Genomic DNA, 14,981 nt, shown 5'->3' on the forward strand with positions numbered 1-14,981 from the left:
ACTATACGATATAATTAAATTTTGTATATTGAATTTTAAAAAAATATATGAAAAGTAGTGTCAAACAATTTGATGATTCATGATATGTCAGACGACGCACACATCTAAAATCTCAAAACAATATTGATCGGTTTATTCATTATTTTACAAATCTTCGTCCCATTTAGATTATACTTCTCCGTCTCATGTCTCATGAATCTTGACACGTTTTTATTTTAAGTAATAATTACATTCTCTCTTCTACTTTATTATTTTTATACTTTATTAATTACACACTTAAAACACTAATCTACAACTCCTTAATTCCCGTGCCGAAACCAAACGTGTCAAGATTCGTGGGACGAATGGAGTATATAAAAATCGTTCAACAAATTTTATTTTGTTAGAGTTACACCCTTAACTTCAGTTACTATTCGTTCCATCGTCAAGTCGGATTGAGAATTCTTCGCTTCGGTATTATTAGAGTTTAATTAGTTAATTTTTTATTTAAAATTCAAAAAATAAAATAGAAAGTGTATAGCACTTCCTTTCTAATTAGAAAATATCACTCTATCTCGAGAAAATATCACATAGATGACATGTAGATTAAATCAAAGAGAATTAATTGCTGGAGCAATTAGTTGAGCTAATGAAGCAATTAGTTAACAAAAACAAGTATTCCTACTAATTATTACTCCCTCCGTCCCAGCTTTTAGTATCCAACTTTCCTTTTTTGGCCGTCCCATATTTTAGTATTCATTTCTATTTTTGGTAAAAGTGGGTGAGACTCTTACTCCACTTTAATTATTTTAACTCTCACATAAAATGTGGGACCCTTATTCCACTCGCAACACATCAATCACTTTATTAAAACTCGTGCCGTTCTCAACTGAATATTAAAAGCCGGGAGGAGGGAGTATTATTATATTATTATTATGATTTTTTTTTTTTTTTGAGGGAATAATTTTGATGGGAATAATTGAATAATATGTGTAAAGGTGGTTGATGTTTGGAGTTGACAAAGAGACAGGGATAAATAAGGTGTGGGGCCCAAATTGATATGGAATCTGGTTTTCTAACTTTACCTGACTGCGACAACGCATGATCATCAAGAACTGTAGCAACATAGGTCATTAGGTGGGTGCGCCCTCATCTTAATCTCTGTGGTCCACCTCTCTCATCACGCCACGTCGTCGTTACGAGATTACCCCTAGCTGTCACGGATCGCGACGCCTCACAGGAATTCACGATAATTTTCAAACATTTCCTAATTCGATTTTTTTTGGGGGAGCACGAGTTGAAAATTATTACTAGTATATAGAAAAAAGAGAGAGGTGTAACCGTGTAAGGCTATAATAAAAATAACGATTTCTTTTTTAAATATACTGTAATTCAAAGAATCGAGCCTCATTAATTTTTTTATTACAATTCATGAAGAAACATCAAAATAGAAAGAGAGTAGCTAGAGTTAATGGTATTTTATGTCAAGAACTTTCAACGTCTTTATAAAATGTCTCGAATTTTCGTTTTCTCCTGAAAAAAATTCTGAACTTTATTGCATAAAATGCCTCGCTACACAGAAATCGGTAACAAAAAGATGACAAAACTCCCGAACTTTCGACCCAAAATATTCCATCCAACGAGATAAGTTATCTTTCTGTCAGCATATTTTGGATAACGAAATATTTTATGAAAAATGCTATAAGTTCAGAATTTTTAGTTTCAGCTCGATTTTGAGTTGTTTTTTTCAAAAATAAAAAAATATAAAAGTATTATTCATGCGACATTTCTAAAATTTTATACTGTGATTATTTCTTGGACCTAGAGATTTATATTACAAATATGAAATATTCCTTTTTGGGGGGAAACTTAGTCTTCAAAATAAGCGTTTGCTACAAAATAAGAGAATTATAATTGATAAACCAATATATTAGGAAATAGGAATTAATCTAGGAGTCGCTTAGGGTGAAAATGCTCTGTAGATTAGTTGGATTAGTATATTTCACAATGCGTAGCTACAGATTAGGCAAATTATCTTTTACAAAAAGAATCAAAAAATAGCTCAAAAGAGAAATCTAGATACAAAGTACACCTATTAAATGAAACTTCTCACAATAGATATACATATCAACAAAAATTTAATATTTAATGCGTCCATAAATACTTTGAAACACTATTTGAAGTGACAATAATTAAGGGAATACAAGAACCAAATAACAGCAAAAAATGAAATATCAAAAAGAAAAAAAGAAAGAAACCATACATGGTTTTTAGGCTTTTAATTTTGACCTATGTTACAACGGAGTAGAGTAACCTCTTTCTTGTACCATTCATTCCTTGATGCTCCTAAACGTAACTATTCTTTGCAAATGATAACCCGTTAGCTGATGCGGCCGTGGATCACGGTCCCAGAATGTACAAGTCACTACCTACGATACGATACCTTGCTTCCTCAGGAGCGTATGAGGCGCTTATCACACGTCAAGATCCTATAACTGGCGTGAGGCCCTTCGGAGGTGTCCCTCATTGCTACGTGCCAGCCCACAGCTGTTCCGATCTCTTGAAGCTCATCCATAACAGCGAGGGAATCGCGAATGTACACGCGTCCGCCAGGCCTCAGAATTCGGTCCATCTCAAGCATGATGGTAGAGACATTGCATCTGCTCAAAAGAACCACAAAAACTCATGTGACATGTCAAATAAGGATGGATGGGTGTATGTCATGCTAGAGTAGTGGCACAGAAACTGAAGTGTCATTCTCAACGAAATCCTACGATTCTAAATCTAGAAAGAACCCGTTACGAACGGCTAGAAGAACATTAGTATGAAAATTGAAGCAAGAAAGTGAGGGAGTACCTTTTTCGTTCAATTGAGAAAAGTCCAGCAGCATGAATTAAGTCGTAGGTTCTTGGATACGTGTCAAACGGTTCACACCTGGAAAGTTTTATGGTTTGGTCATGGATTGTTTTGTTTGCTCATCAGTAACATTATGTGTGCACATTATGCCAAGAAAAAAATACAAGAAGCTTCCAGATACAACAATTGATCCATGCCTCATGCAACTTTTTGCATTTAAAAACATATCATGTGGTTCCCTTTTGATTAATGGTCACATAGCATAATTACAGTTAAGATAACATCGTCGAGTTCATACCAGTCATGCATAACTCCAATAAGACCACGGTCGTATACAACGGGCAATGTATTAGGTCCACTGACAGGGATAACATTGAGCACCCAGCAATCCAGTTTGTTTTCAATTAGTGCTGCTGCAAAACTGCATTAAGGAGAGGAATTAGCTTGTCTGGGACCCTTTAATGGATAGCATAATAATATACATTTCTACTTCATCATTTTAATGATTAAATCAGAAACAGCACCACAGAAAAAAATAGCTAGAAAATATAAGTGGAGAAAACACACCCTCCAAAGCCCGCTCTCATGTCCAGTACATTCCTAAGTTTGAACTTTCCCCAATGCAAAGCACGTACATAACCCTCAATTATTTCTTTCCAATATCTTGATTCTGCCCTGAAAAGTTCTTTCCTGGATATGTAAGCATCAATTTGTATGCTCTGAAGCCTATCTGGAGGAGTCTGTAAGCGTTCCGGCCAAGCTGTGACGTTTGAGCCATATCCTTCCTCAGGTAAACGTGATATGCATGCCTTCAGATCAACGTACCTACAATGATTTTGTGGATAGAGAACTCCAAAAGTCAAACATAAATTTCCTTTACAGCTCTTCTAATAAACATATCACTACGGTCTAAATAGGAAGTGCTGAAATCAGATAGCATAACTTGTACTTATATTACAATGTCTTGACAGGACCTTGCAGTGTACCTACGGAGTACGGACTAATTTCAAGAACATCAGCCTTTCTCCATCAAGTTGCTTCAATTTTTAGTCTCTCTTGACATCACATAGACAAATAACAAAAATACAATGCTTCTCATAGTGGCTTCACTTCAAGATAAAGGCATGTGCAAATCGTATTTTCATTATGCATGTCAATATTCAAACACATCAGTTCCATGGAACTATCCGAAACACAACAAGATCTTTACATGATTAAGTGATCTCTGCTGCAGAATCCTAGCACCTTGCATGCGAAAAATAAAATGTACCACGTGATTAAGTGATTGACATAACCAGCTTAACATATGAAACTATCACCAACAGTTACCTTGGCCAGTGACGAGTGAGAATTTCTGGCACAGCTGTGATATCAACTGAAAAAAATAGGTCCAAAAAGAGACACCTACCAAACTTTGTCGGGGTCATCATCAGGAGCACATAATGGTGGCATTGTTCCTTCTTCACGGCTCAAATAGCAGCTGTTATTTAAGGGTTTCTGCCATATGGCTATGTATCCTTCCTTCTTCACAAGTGTCCAACATAGTCGAGTTGTAAGATCAACCATCTCTGAAAGTAGCAAAAAACCAATTTTGATTAATAAAGACCGCTCCTGCTTCCTTTCTCCTATTTGGGTGGCCAGAACACTATTACATGCAAGTGCAGAGACTGCCTCTAGCACCCACAGTGATGAGAAACAAACACTACAGAACTTTTAACAAGTTGCGACGATTTGAAAACCATGTTTAGGCATATTTCCAAGAAATTACCTTCCCATTGTTGTTCAAGGGCAGCTTCATGTTTATAAACAGGCTGTGCTGCCCAAGCAAAATATCCACCTGCCCGGAGCATTCTATTGATCTCAAGTAGCAAAATCCCATCTGTAGGAGAGCACAAGACAAGAGAAGGCATGAATTCATATTGAATAAAGGTTATCTATTAGTGAAAGTTCTGATTTTCACAGACTAATCAAACAAAAGTAAACATTTATTCAACCTAGGAAATTTCTCATAAAAGAATGACTGATTTAGATGTATTACAAGTGCAAAATGAAGTCTTTAAATAGTGCTTAAGGGAAAGTACCACGGATAATTCGCCAGAGGCCCAAACTTAACACTTCCACCATTTGATATATTAAAAAATATATGTTCCAAAGACAATTTTCATAGATTTCACATACAATGAACATAAGATTCTTGTGGAATTCATGAAATTAGATTACATAAAATAAAAAACAAACCAACACTTTTTATATTAAAATATGTAAAGAAGGAAATTTTACCCGAGCCTAAAAGTTACTGAAAGCAATGGCATAGTTTTAGATTTGAAAACATACCATCCCGAGTCCAGTTGATTCTACACCTTGAACAATGTATCAGATCAAACGCTTGACTTGGATAAAGCAAACGCCTTGTTGCAAATGCTGCAACCATTGCAGGCACCCCACGTTCAAGTGCAAATTGTATCTGGTTCTCATGAACATCTTTTGGGGCCACTGAGAGGGTGAGAACATTCCTTGAAAGTAAATAAGCACCAAAGCTCGCAACACCGCAACCAACATCCAGAGCAACCCGAGTATGTCGACCAAATGCGATTTCAGGGAGCATCTACACAGTTTTTGTCATGAGTAAGATACCAAAAGGCACTACACTTTTCTTTTAGTTCAAAAGCTACATTTAAAGGTACTATCAGAGGCTATTTAATTCATCACAACAGAAACCTTTTGAATCTGATCCAAATATTGATCAGCTCCGTGAATGAACTGTGTCCCGCCTCCAGGAAACTTAAATTTGTCCTTCTTAATGGAGATCCAATTTTGGCCTCCTTTATCCTCAGCCAAACGAGCATGCGGAACATTGCTAAACCAAACCTGCATAAGACATACTAAAATATGATCCATCAAATGTTCATGATTCTAATTCAAACTTGTGACTTTGTCATTTTCTAACATGAATTCGCCAATGCCAATTCCACCCAACCAACCCCAAAAGGAAAAAAATTGGAGCTTCCCAACATTGATCAAGAATCAAGCTTTCTCCAGAATCTATATTCAGATATATCAAATTCATACGGACTGTTCAATTTCACAATTGAATTACAATCCAAACATATAAATCTGGTTAGCTTAACTTCAAAAACATGATGACGATGCCATTACCCAAAACAACACCACCAAATTTTCAAAATCTGATGCTAGAAACCAAAATAGTTGATTCAAGCAACGGAGAATGTTACCTCATCACGACTTCTGGGCCACGGAATTGGAGTTTTGTAACCTTTAGGAGCAGGGATCAAACAATTCAAGCCCTTTCCCTCTTGAGGACAATGCCGCTCAAATCTCTCCCCTTTCTCCGTAGAATTCAGCTGCTTAATCGCCTCCTCATTGTCCAAACAAGGTATATGCTCTCTCATACTCGCCGCACACAGCGGGAACTTCTTCACCCTAACCCTAACCTTATCCCCCTTCCCATCGCTCTCCAACCCCTCACTCTCATTCGTTTTCGACCAATTCTCCACCAATTCCGGGTCATACTCCCCCACCTCAAAATCATCCGTCATCTTCCCATTCTCGTCCACCACCCCCATCCTCTGCAATGCCGGCGGAGGCGGCGGCGGGGGCGGAGGAGAAGGAGGAGGAGGGCTATTCTCCGGCGGCGGCGATGAGGCGGTCTCGTTTATAACTGAAGAGACATCAAAGGTCTTGTCGAGGTTGGGAGAGAGCGCAACGGCGGCGGAGGACGACCCCGTCCCTGAATTCTGTTGAGAGGTGAAGAAAAGGAGCTGCTGCGCTGAGCCGTCGGCGAAATGTTTGCCTAAGTAGAAGAAAACGACTGAAATCAGTAGAAATCCCGAGATTCTGATGAGCGTGGCCGATTTGAAGAGATCGGAAATTCCGCCGCCCCCCTTCATTTGTGAGATCCCAATTCTGTGCGAGAGTGTGTCGGTTGTGAGAGAGAGAGATAGGGATAACAACAGCAAATGCGGTTGATTATGTATGAGTTGGAATGGAAAGCGAGGGAAATTGGAGGAAGAGTGAGAAACAAGTGAAGTGAGAGAGACGTCGCTCTGCCATCGAGGGCGGAGCTTCGTGATTTCTGTAACAAATTGTTTTTTTTTTTTTTTTCTTTTTTTTAATCAATTTGATACTCCTTCTATCACATGAATCTTGACACGTTTGGATTCGGCACGGAAATTAAGGAATTGTAGATTAATATTTTAAGTATGTAATTAATAAAATATAAAAGTAATAAAGTATGAGATAGAAGATAACGTAATAATTATTACCCAAAATAAAAACGTGTCAAGATTTGTGGGACGGCTAAAAAGAGAAAAGGTGTCAAGAAAGTAGAAAGTAGAAGAAACCCTTCTGCTTCTTTATTAGTCTTTGCTAAAATTGCTATATTATTGAATAAAATATAATTCAATCGTTTTAGCGAAATTATTGCTCTAGTCGATTCCTTTTCTTTTCAAAAAATATATTTTAATGAATAGGGATTTCAATATTTTAGTTTGGATATAGACTTTTTTTTAAAAAAATTCTTCATGTGTAGACTATTAGGAATTACAAAAAGCTATTTGCTGGAAATAGCAAAGTTAGAATATGTTTTAACAATCCTTAATTGCATAAAGAACATCTGTATAAATATCTTTATGTTCTTTTTCAGATATGATTACAAATACAGTTATTTGTTCCTTTCCAATATTAATTATTGGATTGACTATTCGCATTAATTTAAATATATTAGATTACTTTTTCTTTACAAAATGACGTTTGAGTATATAATTACTCACAGTTTGCTTAGAATGGAGCTTATGAAATGGTAATTAGTCCGTCCCATTAAATAAGACTCACTTTTTCTTTTATACGAAAATTAAGAAGAATGTGTGAATTTAATATCAGTGATATGACCCACGACTTTTTAATAATTAAATATTGTTTCTATGAAAATTAATGATCTTTAGTGAGACGATCCAAAATAAAAAAAATGAATAATCTTTAATGGGACGGAGAAAGTACAATTTGATATAAAGATAATCTTTTATGTCTTCCATTAATATCTGGGCCTTCAATTATTTATATTTGATTTCCAATATAAGGTCAAAACAACATCGTTTTTTGAAATTGAAAATAAAAAAAAATTAAAACTTAGAAGTTTTTGGCATTGAACAATCCAATGCAACAATCCATCACTTGATAAACAAGATCACCACTGCACCATTAATTAGCAACACATATCATTGTTGAGAGTTTCTTCCTGCAACAATGAAGAAATTTAGATAAATAGGTAAATATCCGTATTTTGATATTCCATAATTTAATAACTTAGAAACTTTCTTGATTCTGAAATGCAATATTTTTAAGTTTATACATTTTCAATTTATAACATTATATGGTAGCAACTATAGGTTGTAATAGTATATATAAACAGATTTTGAATTGTTTGGATTTGATTGTAATTTAATTTTTGTATATGATATTTTTTGTACACAATTTATCATAGAACTACAGACAAGAGCTTCTCGTCCACAAACAACATTTCTTGTCTTACAATACAAAACAAAATATCTTCACACCAATTTGTGAACAAATCAAACTTTCCCAATCCACAATAAATATAGAAAAATAAAAGCTAACTCAATAGCTCAAGAAGCAATTCAAACATGAAATAACCACCACTCACATGTTTTCCAAATCCACAGTAAACATAGAAAAATAGAGAGTTGCAAAATAGAAGAAAACATTAACCATTCTTGACATGCTTTTCAGGCCGATCCTCAGCAATGACAACACCATGTTTAATATTTTATATTTATTTATTTATTTCGACGCTCGTCATGAATCGCATGGACGGGCGGACGTACTAGTTCAGACAGACAGACACTAGGCTATATATTCTACATGTTTGGTTACTTCAGTTTAATGTAGAAAGAATCAATGCATTTCAGTAATAGTAATTTATAAACTAAGCTGCAATTTTTACCACAGTCAGCACAAGATTTAACCTCTAATTAATCTATTGCATTGAACAATCCATCACTTAATAAACAAGATCACCATTACTTAGCCACGCATATCACTGTTGAGAGTTCATGCAACAATGAAGAAATTTGGAGTATATAAATATTAAAGTTTGAAAGACAAGAACCTCTGGCATTCTAGGGCTACTTCCATCGATGAGATTCAACTTCTTCCACATCAAAATTTCCACCTCCTGTAGAAAATAATAAAAACAAATAAATTCACAAGTTACCTATTTTTCCAACTACAGTTGGAAAGAAAGATCTCATGCATAGATAAATTCATATAATTGGTCATTTGATTATATCGGGAGTCATTTAGCCGACTGCATACCTTCCGTTAAGTCAGAATTTGGCTCCAGAAATATCGTCTCAACAAAGGTGCAACAGTTCCAGCGAGAGACCTGTCACCAAATCAATGCAAAACTATATCAAACCTTCTTGGTTAGTTGGCAATATCATGTACAATCTTATATCAAAATCCTATATACAACAATTTATTATTTGATCGTTTGAGGAATAAGAACAAACCTCATGAACACCACTCCCGAGCATTTTGGAACATGCGTAACCACGGACTCGGGCCTTTCTTGTCCATGTTCCAGCTCTTGGGATACCAAGGATACTGCCACATCAAGAAGCAGCGTTCTGGATGAGGCATCATTGCAAGATGCCTACCATCGGGGGAGCAAATCGCTGCCACACCTAAAGGAGAACCATTCATATTGAACGGATACACTTCTGTAGGCTTCCCATCGTCGTCACAATATTTCACGGGGGCCAAGTTTGACTTCAGTACACGGCTAAAAACATCATCATCTGGGAAATAAGCTCTTCCCTCCCCATGAGCAGCCCATACACCCAATGTACTACCCTCCATTCCTTTAAACATCAAAGCTGGTGAATTTTCGATTTTCACACTTGTGAAACGGCATTCAAACCGTCCAGATTCATTGTGTATGAACCTCGGTTGTGATGGATCCCCGTTGTCCCCAAGAACACCTCCAACTTTGGGGCCTGGAACCCACCCTAAAAGAGCCATGAGCTGACACCCATTGCAAACACCTAAACTAAAAGTGTCTGGCCGCTCATAGAATTCTTGAAATTGAGCTAGAAGAGGCTTATTGAATCTCATAGAAGCAGCCCAACCTTTCGCTGAATCTAGGACATCGGCGTAGCTGAATCCTCCAACAAATGCAATACCTCGGAAGTCATGCAATGAGATACCTCCATTAAGAAGGTCAGACATAGTAATATCCCAAGGTTCAAAACCTGCGGCATAGAAAGCAGCTGCCATTTCTCTGTCACCGTTGCTCCCTTCTTCACGAACGATAGCAACCTTCGGTTTTGAAGTAGCATTCATGTATTTCTCATCTGTATATGATGGAGTGAATGACAGAAGCCATGAAGGCTCATGGCGACTTTTGAGGCCTTCTTTCTCAAGTTCCACACAAGATGCCAACCTTTGCAATTTTTCCAGCTCAAAGCTGGTTTCTTCCCACAAGTCCCTGAGGTCAGATGTTTTTTCAGTCAACTGAGTGATACCATCAATCTTTAGCTCAACTATGGGTGAGGATGTGACTTCGCCAATGATCACAGAAGATACTCCAGCGCCTAAAAGTTTTTCTGTCACCACTCCTACATTCTTTTTTCTGATCTCAATGATAACCCCAAGCTCCTCGGCAAAGAGTGTTTCAAATACACTACAACTCTCAGGAGTAGTCAAATTTAAGTGAATGCCACAGTTCCCTGCAAATGCCATCTCAAGAACACTAACTAGCAATCCTCCGTCACTGATATCATGGCCAGCTGAAATTAGGCCTTCCTCAATCAGGTTTTGCACTGCATTGAAAACACTTTTGAGGTAAGAGACATCATCAAGATCGGGGCACTCATCCCCAACTTGACCATATACTTGTGCAAGAGCAGATCCACCAAGACGTCGCTTTCCTTTTGCCAGATCTATGTGAAGGAGAAGACCATCATCACCAAGCTTCAAATCCGGTGTCACAGTTTTAGTTATGTCAGGACAAGTGACATAAGCACTGATGACTAGATTTCCAGGAGCCTTGACAACTTCACCAGATGAATGGGCTGCCATAGAAAGACTATCCTTTCCACCATCAATAGCAATGCCAAGTTCAATCATTGCTTCTGAAAGAGCTATGGCGGCATCATACATGGCTGCCCCTTCCCCATCCAGTTTAGCTGCATACATCCAATTGCCACTCGCCTTTACATCAGAGAGAGAAGTGACCCTAGCCCAAACAAGATTTGTAAGAGCTTCTCCAACAGCTAGCCTTGCCATAGCTTCTGGGTTCAGAAGACCTTTGATCGGCTGCTCCCCAATTGAGCAGGCACCTCCTGTAATGTCAGTATAACTTTGAGCAATTACTGCAACATCAGAAAGTGTAATCTGAAGTGGACCCACAGTTTGCTGCTGTGCAACAAGACCCGTCACACACCTATCAACTTTGGTAGTCAGGAACCTTTTTGAAGCAATAGAAGGAAGCCTTAATACCCTCTTCAGAGAATCCATAACTGTTATCCCAGGAGCAATATCAAGTGTCTCTGGAGTATTAGCGACTCGATGAAATTCAAAAGTTTTCTGGGGCATGTCCCCAAGCACCTTCTCGAGTTCAAGATCCACAGCAGGGGGTGGAGGAGGTACTCCATTTGAGTTGCATTTTTCCACAGCTAAACCATCCACAAGAGTGATCCGCCCTTCACCACTAATTGTTCCAATAACTGCCATCGAGACTCTCTCTCTTTCACATATAGACTGCAGGAACTCACGGCTTTCAGGATTCACCAAAATAGCATCTTGCTCTTGATACTCTGCACCCCATATCTCCAAAACTGACATCGTGTAATCACCCACTACCACTGCCCTGATGTCAATAGTAGCACCCTTTGGATAAATAATTTCTTTGACAACATTACAATTTCCACCAGCACCCTGATCGTGAATGCTAATGATAGGATTGTTCTCTCCCATTTCAATACAAGCACGAACAACTCGATACAACTTTTGTGCCATCTCTGCATCTCCGCGCTGCACAGCATTGAAATCCAACTCAACATCATTTTGCCCACTGACCATGCTGGATGCGGCACCACCCCCCATTCCAATACGGTATGCTGGCCCTCCAATCTTTACAACCAGCATTCCAATTTCAGGCTCCCCCTTCGTTATGTGGATGTGATCAATCTGCCCAATGCCTGCACTAAACATTATCGGCTTCAACCATTCTCGTCTTTCCCCATTTGGTAGCCTCATTCCAAAAGTTCTGGTATAACCCTGAATCAATGGCTCACCAAATTTGTTTCCATAGTCTGATGCACCATTACTAGCATCGATGAGAATCTGAAGCGGGGAAGCCAAGTTTGAAGGATATGTGAAAGATGGATCCTCCCATGGAGCATAGGACCCTTCAATATTCAGATTCCCAACACAGTAACCAGCTGTAGATGCCACAACAAATGAGCCCCTACCAGTTGCATGCGTATCTCTAATCCTGCCTCCAGCACCTGTCTCAGCACCAGGGTAGGGAGCCACAGCACATGGGAAGTTGTGGGTCTCTGCAGTAAACAGGATATCAAGGTCGCGAGCACTCATGTCCAACGGGCATGTCAAACCTGGATGGATTGGCCGCAACTGGTTCACAGGAAACCCTCTGATTGCGCTGGAGTTGTCCTTGAAGCCAATGACTGAATTGTTTGGGTTCGCTTGCAAAGTGCTCTTAACAATCTGCATAAGAGTCCTATTCACCGGCTGCCCATCTATCACAATCTTTCCAGTGAAAAACCAATGCCTGCTATGCTCACTGTTAGACTGAGCAATATCGAACAACTCAACATTTGTTGGATTTCTTTTGATATCATCCATGAAAAGCTTCGTGTAATACTGCAAATCTTGCTCATCAAAGGCCAAACCCATTTGCTCATTTATTTCCTCCAAAGCCTTCCGGCCCTTCTCCATCACAGGTATATAACGGACTTCCTCAGGGACTACAGCCCTCTCGAAAGATGTCAGCTTCTGATTATAAACACACTCGGTCATTCTATCGTGCACCAATGCAGCAAACTCACTGATCTGACTCTCCACCAACGACGCACTCCCAGGAGCAAGGCACAGCAAGTATCTCCTCGATCGCTCCAATCGGCTTATCTCAGTCAAATTGCAAGCTCGGCAAATTGATACTGCATTGGAAGACCATGCTGTGGTGAAAGACAAACGAGGGCCGACTTCTACCACAACAGCATTCGAGCTCGATTTCATCTCTTCGTCCAGAAAACTCTCTGCCCCCAGGTTATCGGGCTCGTAGGTTTCCCCCAAAAGCCATCTAAGCGCTGAAACCTTATCCTCGGAGAGATTTCCATCCACCCCAATGTTGAAACACTGTTCGGTTTTCAATCCAACAATTTGGCTTGAAACTTTCGTCTGAACCAATTTCAGTAGCTCAGCTGTCTCGTTATCTTGCAGTAATGGAATGCGGTAGAAATGCACAACCTCTTGAGAAGCCCTCTGAAGCCGATCTGACTCCGTGCTTACTGAACTGCATACATCTCTTGAGACCACCGCTTTCACCTTCAATTGCCTCGACGCAATTTCTCGACGAGAAATTCTTACAGAAGGCTGTTTTCTTGGTAGCCTTCTTCCCCAAAGTAGGCAATCTGTCTGTCTATAGGAATGTTTAGGCAAAGCTAGTTTTTGCCTATAAGCACCCTGCAATTGAATACAAAAAAGACGTCTGTAAATAATCCCGAAAGGAACAAGTAAAATTTGCTCAACTTTGTAGATTAATAAGTTAACTAAACATACTTGTAAAAAATCTGCAGCTGTGAGTTCAAAAGCTGCAGCCATTGCTGCTCGGTATCTCTAGCTTTCTCTCTGTTGGCAGCGCTGCAATCATAAAAAAATGAAACATCAAAACTTAGAGTTTGATCAATGGAAACTTTAGGATTATAAAATATTTCAAAATCCGTTCAAGTATAATTTTTAAAAATTCTGCTGAAATCATCGATTTTATGGTCTGCGATAGTAGAAATCATACTGCTAGCAAAAAAATTCAATTAAAATTTTGCTAAAACTTATGATTAAGAAATGCAATCCTACATACTTGTACAAATTCAGCTGCTGTAATTTCAGAAACGGCAGTCATTGCTCCTGTAACCAGAGCTACAATTCTAGAAGGCGACTTATCAAAAACTGCTATTAAACACAAATTACTCAATCCAACGCTAAGTATGACGAAATTAATCAGTAAACGAGCTCCTGAAATCTCACCTTTTTTCACGGTTTTGCGGCGGTGCAGCGACGGAAATATCAGCGAGTCGACAGCGGCGACGGAGATGTGAGCGACCGGTGGAAGCGTCTACGGCGGCGACGGGCTGCCGATAAAAGGGAGGCGGCGGCGGCGGCGGTGGGAGCAAACAGGGGCAGCAGCTAAAGGAAGACAAAAGTGCGGCGCTGAACAAAACAGACGGAAAAAAGACTTGAGGTTTTTTGCTTTGAGAGAGAGAAAAAAGGCTGAGATTTTATTTAATTATTTTCACGATAATAAAAGGCATTATTCTTTCTTGAATTATATTAATAATATTACCCAATTACATAATCGAATAATCAAATCAAATATTGTGTTAATTTTCCCTCCAAGAAAAAGGTAAATCAAATAATCAATCAATAACTTCAAACACATTGATTATACTTTTGCTCAAATAGATTCAAGTTAAATAATTCATTCAAATTGAACCGAAACCAAATCAAAAAATCGATTTAATCTTTGTGAAGTCGAATCATATATGTAGTGTTTTTCTAATAAATTGCAAATTATTTACTAAAAAAAAATTGCAAATTATTCCTGACATTTTATAGTAGAAAGCATATTGATATTTGAACCGAAACCAAAAATCGATTTAATCTTTGTGAAATCGAATCATATATGTAGTGTTTTTTTCTAATAAACTAGCACGCCCACTCGTGCGATGCACGATAAATTATATTTAAAATTTCATTGTTATATATAAAATTATTTATTCATCCACAAATTTATACTATTAAAATTAATACAAAATTCTCTTATAATTTTTTTAAATATAAGAGTAAAGAGTTTTAAAATAACTCAA

At 38.2% G+C, this 14,981-nt stretch overlaps 2 protein-coding genes across 6 annotated transcripts; both read right to left on the reverse strand.

Moving 5' to 3' along the window:
* Positions 1–2,100: 2,100 nt before the first annotated feature.
* LOC131005878 (probable methyltransferase PMT11) lies at positions 2,101–6,956 on the reverse strand. Its single transcript, XM_057932987.1, has 9 exons — positions 6,069–6,956; positions 5,554–5,703; positions 5,170–5,440; positions 4,604–4,714; positions 4,244–4,403; positions 3,403–3,660; positions 3,134–3,256; positions 2,836–2,913; positions 2,101–2,639 (listed from the first exon to the last, which is right to left on the reverse strand). Exons 1-9 carry the CDS (start codon positions 6,741–6,743, stop codon positions 2,432–2,434), a joined length of 2,034 nt encoding a protein of 677 aa, XP_057788970.1. The 5' UTR covers positions 6,744–6,956; the 3' UTR covers positions 2,101–2,431.
* A 907-nt stretch (positions 6,957–7,863) lies between these two features.
* LOC131005860 (probable phosphoribosylformylglycinamidine synthase, chloroplastic/mitochondrial) lies at positions 7,864–14,407 on the reverse strand. Of its 5 annotated transcripts, none has more exons than XR_009095362.1 (6): positions 14,143–14,384; positions 13,678–13,758; positions 9,384–13,581; positions 9,187–9,256; positions 8,981–9,046; positions 7,864–8,089 (listed from the first exon to the last, which is right to left on the reverse strand). XR_009095362.1 is itself a non-coding variant. In XM_057932961.1 (4 exons), the coding sequence occupies exons 2-3, from the start codon at positions 13,717–13,719 to the stop codon at positions 9,385–9,387; spliced, it is 4,239 nt and encodes a 1,412-aa protein (XP_057788944.1). In that variant the 5' UTR covers positions 13,720–13,758; positions 14,143–14,384; the 3' UTR covers positions 9,186–9,256; position 9,384. The 5 variants fall into 5 exon arrangements, 1 of the variants encoding a protein (XP_057788944.1); XR_009095361.1 differs by lacking the exon at positions 7,864–8,089 and adding an exon at positions 13,976–14,042 and having other exon boundaries at positions 8,873–9,046; XR_009095364.1 differs by lacking the exon at positions 7,864–8,089 and adding an exon at positions 13,976–14,064 and having other exon boundaries at positions 8,873–9,046.
* Between the last annotated feature and the right edge of the window lie 574 nt (positions 14,408–14,981).

The sequence above is a fragment of the Salvia miltiorrhiza genome, chromosome 1, assembly GCF_028751815.1.
Source record: "Salvia miltiorrhiza cultivar Shanhuang (shh) chromosome 1, IMPLAD_Smil_shh, whole genome shotgun sequence".
NCBI classification, from domain to species: Eukaryota; Viridiplantae; Streptophyta; class Magnoliopsida; order Lamiales; family Lamiaceae; genus Salvia; species Salvia miltiorrhiza.

What these genes read in the sequence shown, in the direction of transcription:
- LOC131005860 (XM_057932961.1), bottom strand. Translation starts at nt 13,719, where the DNA reads ATGGCTGCAGCTTTTGAACTCACAGCTGCAGATTTTTTACAA. An exon ending in CAGCTGCAGATTTTTTACAA is followed by an intron (nt 13,582 to 13,677) that starts GTATGTTTAGTT and finishes ATTCAATTGCAG; the next exon opens with GGTGCTTATAGGCAAAAACT.
- LOC131005878 (XM_057932987.1), bottom strand. Translation starts at nt 6,743, where the DNA reads ATGAAGGGGGGCGGCGGAATTTCCGATCTCTTCAAATCGGCCACGCTC. An exon ending in AATCAACTGGACTCGGGATG is followed by an intron (nt 4,715 to 5,169) that starts GTATGTTTTCAA and finishes GCTCTCCTACAG; the next exon opens with ATGGGATTTTGCTACTTGAG. An exon ending in ATTGGAGTTATGCATGACTG is followed by an intron (nt 2,914 to 3,133) that starts GTATGAACTCGA and finishes AAAACTTTCCAG; the next exon opens with GTGTGAACCGTTTGACACGT.